Here is a 5,957-nt window from a genome sequence, read left to right on the forward strand (position 1 = left end):
AACGGAGAAAAGGCTGGAGTGTGGTAAGCAGAAGCAAGGCGGTGAGGGAGGGCAGATTAGAGAGCGTTTTACACTCTGAGCTCTTCATCCATCAACACAATCTGCAAAGCTTTGAAGAGAGATGTGCAAGCTTTTCATCCAGAAATGTTTGCTCTGCACTGCAAAGCATGCTGTGCCCTGTACTGTACTGTGTGTGTGTGTGTGTGTGTGTATGTGGACATGCCTGTGTGCCTGCAGAATCAGCTCTGTCAGTCAAGCAAAGCAAGCGGTTAACTTGAACATCCAAAACCAACTGACGCTGCACAAAATCACACAGACTGAAATACATTTCTGCCCAATAAAAGCCAATGTGGTGTTGTAAAGTCTGCTACAATTGTGACACTGTGTCCTCACTGGTTTCTCCAACTGCAAGTTTCACACATGCACAAGTCTCCAAAGCATCTCTCAAGTGTATCCTGAAAAGCTGAGCAATAAGCCTGTGTATGGACTCTCAGAGCTGGGTCTTCAGATGATCAGAAAATCTAATGTGCTTATAGTCATTCTGAATGGCGATACTGTAGGGCAGAGCGAGAAGGTCAGTTTTACAGAGAATATGGACTACATTGTTTGGAAAGCCATACAGAGACTGTATTTGTTGAGAAGGCTAAATGATTTTAATGTTGACAAGCATACACTGGAGATGTGGAGATGGAGATGGAACGCATGGAGATAACAGGGATATTTTCAGACAGCCTGTTCCGGAAGACATTCATAGTTTTGCACTTGATTGCTCACATGAAAAGTGCCACAAATAATCATGTAATAAATAAGAAAATAGCTAGAGAGAGTGCAATGCCTGGCTCTGCACAGCTGGCCAGTAACCGTGTCCACCATCCAAAGAACTGCTCGGACTGAAATTCAGCCATGCTAGCAGCTCTGTGAGGCAGAGCTAAACCGCAACCTAATGTCATCATATTCATAGTGATGGTGCTAACATGCTGTTGTTTAGCAGGTGTTCATGTTCTTAGTTTAGTGTGTTAGCATTCTAGCATTTTCTAATTAGGATTAAACACAAGACCAACGCTGCCATCCACAAAGCTGCTAATATCACTTAAAAAGTACCATACAAAAGAATTGTATATTAATGTTGTACTGTATTAAATCATTGTGCAATACCGCAAATAGCCTTAAGCAGGATTGTTTCAAAACATTACTGCATGGTTTTCTGCAATGTCATGAAACACCAGAATCATGTAGGCATTATTTTTAAAATAATTAAAAACATACATTCTTATCTGGTTATCTAAGTTTCTCAAATGGTTCATTTTCTAGAAATTCCATGAAACTGAAGAGAAGAACAGCCAAAATGTCTTTTTTTTTTCTTACAATGATGACAATTTGAGAAGGTTACGGGTTCGGTCCCCACCCGGGACCTTTCTGTGTGGAGTTTGCATGTTCTCCCCGTGCTTGCGTGGGTTCTCTCCGGGTACCCCGGCTTCCTCCCACAGTCCAAAGACATGCAGCTTCGGTTGATTGGTGTCTCTAAATTGCCCATGGGAGTGCGTGTGCGCGTGTGTGGTTGTGCGTCTATGTGTTAGCCCTGCGATGGATTGGCGACCTGTCCAGGGTGTACCCCGCCTTCGCCCGATTGCCAGCCGGGATTGGCTCTGGCCCCCCCGTGACCCCGTTCAGGGACTAAGCGGTAGAAAATGAATGAATGAATGAATGAATGACAATTTGAACAATACAAGGGACTCCAGCTGGATTTTATGAGCAAAACAAAGTTTCTCTATGTAGATGATTCATGACATGCTTGACCACTAATGCTGCCATTTCCAAGACACCAAGCTCATCACATCCCTTTGCAGTGCTGCAGAGGCCCAGGTAGTGCAGTTTTCTACTTAACCTTGGCAGTAATGGTGTGAAACAGCTTCACTGTAGGTTTGTGTCTGTGTGTGTGTGTCTTTGCGTGTCTGGTACAGTATCTAATTCTGTTCTCCACCATGTTTTGTACGGCCGACCAGTTTACACCTCTCATTTACAAACACACACATACACGTTCCTCTCATTCGCTCTCCGTCAGGGTTGCCATGGAGCGAGGTTTTCTTTGCTGCCATGACAACGTGAGATCTCTTTGGTCTCCCCTAACGACCGAGGATTGAACAGACTCAGCGATGTAGATGTTTTTGGAACAGTAACTCAGTGATTCACACATAGATCAAGTCACCTGTCCCTTTGCTAGGGAAGAGCAGTGGTGGAAAAAATATTCAACTCCTTTATTCAGTAAATACAACAATGTAAAAATACTCCAAGTAAAAGTCCTGCATTCAAAATCCTACTTAAGAACAAAAGTATTTAAAGTATCAAAGTTAAGAGTGCTCATTCTGCAGGAAAACGGCCCCTGTGACTGACATCTCACTTATCTCACAGTGTGGGTGAGAGTGTGAAAGGATGGAGAGGCACTGAAGGTTGGCAAACTTTGTATAATGAAGATAGGTATCTGTATGTCTCACCTGGGCAATGCATGAGTGATGTGAACAGTCATCACTGAGGGATTGACTGGCAGAGGTCTGAAGACTTAAGAATTAGAATATTTACATACAGTATCACACACTAAATGGTTTTATTTGCCGACTGTTGCCACCAACGACTTGGTATGATCAGTCATCACACCCAAATCAAATCCACAACCGGCCCAATAGTCGTAATGTGTGTCCCCATCTTTAGATGCAGTCGGGTGATTGTGTCTAGACCTCCAAGCTAGAGGTCAGGCCCCTGCTAAGTCGCCAGATAAATCTGAGGGGTTGTGAGATGAATATTGGGAAAGGAGAGAAGAAAGCAAAGTTCTGGTTCACAGATCTGTTTTCATTGTTTGGACTATTCACCAGTCTTTGCTTATGTTGTGAAACGTTGGACAGTTTGATGTCTATTATCCTCAAACAATTATTAAGATGAAACATCTGAGAAGTGTAGAGGGGCAATCAATCTGACAGGCCCCGAGGCAAATGGTTTGGAACCGGTGCTTGTATTCTATCATCATTTTTAAGATAAAATGTTAATATGTAAAGTGACTAGAAACTATCTCTCTCAGATAAATGTAGTTGGTTAAAAAGCATCATATTTCCCTTTGAAATCCTGTGTTATAGATATATGAAGTCAGATCAAGAACAATTCCTGAGTAAATCTGTTTAGTTCCTACACTGAGGGAGAGTGTGTTTAAATGCATCTGTGAGAGATGGAAAGACAAACGAGAGCAGCCTGTTGTTTGTGTCTGCATGAGATTTTCATAGTACAACCAGTTCTCCCGTTTGTTTGTCTGCAAGTATTTACACAGCAAATGGAGTCAATTGCAGGTGTGTTTCTAAACCAAACTGGCAGATAAAATGGGCCACAGTGATCTGATTTTGGTAAGCTGACGGAGGAAATGTCAAACTAAATATCCTGCTTTAAGTTACAGCCTGATGAAATTACCACAGCGCTCGCTCTCTCTCTCTCACACACACACACACACGTGTACACAAATTGTTCTCCGTCTTTTTTGCATCACAGATAATCAGCATGTTTTTTAAATTCATTACAGTTTTACAAATTCATTAGCTCTTACCTTGAGTCTCTCAGACACCCCATCAGTAAAGCTGATGGTGAACTCCTCCACCTTGGGAACCTTCAGCCTCTTCTTCTCTGTCTGGTACTCTGTGCGAGTTTTCACCACCACCTGGAGGAGGGCGAAAGCGTGAAAGCAGTTAAATAGTCTGGAATTCAAAGTCAGTGAAGGATGGGTCACATTTTAAAAGGTCAACGCAAAGGTCGTTAAAATAAATTAAAAGATGGAAATGTTAACGATATAGAAAACAAATTGCAGAAGCATATAAATGATTAAATATATCTGAGAGCACTGCATTCAAGAAACAATGTGGTCCAATGAGGTTCAGTTCAAGAATCCTTTAATTCTGCTCAAGACATCAAGATTATACCTGTGTTCTCACTTGAATACATGTTTTAAAGTCTTTGTTTTAAAACAGCTTTCCTCACGTTTTCCTAGTTCTGGTTCAAAAAAACAGTGAACGTCAGTACAATGTATAAATAAATATAGCTCAGTGCAACAGAACATAAAATGCGCCCACTGGTCATGTTTCTAGTACAATACAAAAAGATTGCTTTTACATGCTGAAAGGAGAAAGTGTCCCTACTTTTTCATGCATTTGCTGTATATTCATGTGCACAGGGAATGGGTGCAAGGTGTACAAATGACAGGGCAGAGGAGAGGTGGATGGAGAGAAAGAGAACAATGTCTTGGTGTCCTTGTGGGTAATTACGCTGCTTCTGAGCAGCTCACCGTCACTTTAACACAAAGCCAGAAACTGCTGTGCAAACAGACTGGATGCACTAGCTGAATAACAAAGCTGTCTTTTGACTGCAGAAAGCTCTTATCTCAGAGCTGAGGGCCGCAGTAGGTCTACTGAATACAGTGCATCTGATTGGGCCCCTGAGGCTTCGGACCCTCGTGGCTTTCAGGGCAGCAACACCAGACACCAGGCTTGTCAAAGTCGTAACTAATGTCTCAATTTTGTCTAAACCCTCTTATTCTCTGACTCATTTCACAATAGCATGCTCAGGGCCTCTAGGTTCAAACACACCGGTGCTTTATGAAAAAAATGCTCTTTCCCATCCTTTCCCTCTCACTCCTTTATTTTATAATATCTACTGAAGTGACCATCAATCATTGTTGCCTCATTTAGCTTTTTCATTTACCTTTTAGCTATTAGCATCTCAGAAACCTACTGAACAACCTTCTTTAATTAAACAGGTCCAAACACATTCTGGAAAACTGCTAATTTAACAATAAAATCTTGTTTAACAAAACATATAAATGACGCAGCCCTGAGCCGTCACAACAGGATCAATGAAAATATAATTATAACATGCTTGCTTATTCTTCCACAGTTAGCACCTTGTGTTTCATTTGAGATTTCCCATGAAAATGTATTTCTGTCTTCATGGGTAGTTTTTTTAATTTTTTCTTTGTTTGTTTTGTTTTTAGGTGAGGTGGCAGCGTAGCTTTAGGAACATCAGGTGGCCTGGTCCAACATTAATGCCCCTGTTGTTAGGTTTTGAGATATTTCCTAACATTTTTTTCAGCGTACAGCCTCAAAGAGCTGCTACCACGGCCGCAGACTTTTGGCCCTGTTTAAATTTAAACATCTTCACTTACTGTGACCTTTTACTGTGACCTTCCTGTCAACAACACTGACGGGAAGGTCTACATCAGTAACAAGCAGGTAAATGGCTCCAGCACATTGAGAAGCACAGCATCTGCTGCAATTTCCTGCGAGATACAGATGCTCAATTAGTCATGTATATTTTATGCAAATGTGTGATTCACTGTGACCTTTAAATATCTCCATGACTGGCAGACAGGCACTTTTAGTTCTGCAAGAAAGCTCCACAATTTAATTCTGAGGTGAAATAACTGCTGCCACATAAAGTTCTCAAGACAACATGATTTTTTAGTTTTCATTTTTTTTATATTTGAGTGAACGAAAAGGTGAATGAGCGACACATGAAGAAGTACAGAAAAGTGCATTTCTGAAATGCTTGTCAAACGCAGCCAGACACTGTCTCCAGTCACATTGTGTGGTTTTTGATTTATTTATTTTTTTGGTATTCCCTATGGAAAAGCTGTCAGGACTTTTCCCTTTCTCTCCGTCTTTCCCACTACATTATTCCTCAGACCAGTTACCACTGTGATAGCTGTTTTATTTTTCATCCTCAAAGACTGAGCTGCGGGAGAGTTTCAGTGTGGAAGGCAGCTGCAGACATTTCTTTTGACATGTCTGATTCTAATATTTCCTTTGTGAATAAAACAGTAAATGAAATCCTTATAAGAAGGAGAGACCTGTTCTTGTAGCAGCTGTACTGATGCAACATGAGTTCTAACAGGATATAAAAGTGATTAATGTTTAATCAGCCCTGCTTTC

At 41.2% G+C, this 5,957-nt stretch overlaps 1 protein-coding gene across 1 annotated transcript in view; it reads right to left on the reverse strand.

Moving 5' to 3' along the window:
• nsg2 (neuronal vesicle trafficking associated 2) overlaps window positions 1–5,957 on the reverse strand; it is a 36,952-nt gene that overhangs the window by 23,073 nt on the left and 7,922 nt on the right. The window contains exon 2 of the mRNA XM_020599864.1: window positions 3,584–3,694. Within this exon, the coding sequence (XP_020455520.1) occupies window positions 3,584–3,694 (111 nt within the window). The remainder of the gene's footprint in view (window positions 1–3,583; window positions 3,695–5,957) is intronic.

This window comes from Monopterus albus, unplaced genomic scaffold (assembly GCF_001952655.1).
Source record: "Monopterus albus unplaced genomic scaffold, M_albus_1.0 scaffold42.1, whole genome shotgun sequence".
NCBI classification, from domain to species: domain Eukaryota; kingdom Metazoa; phylum Chordata; class Actinopteri; order Synbranchiformes; family Synbranchidae; genus Monopterus; species Monopterus albus.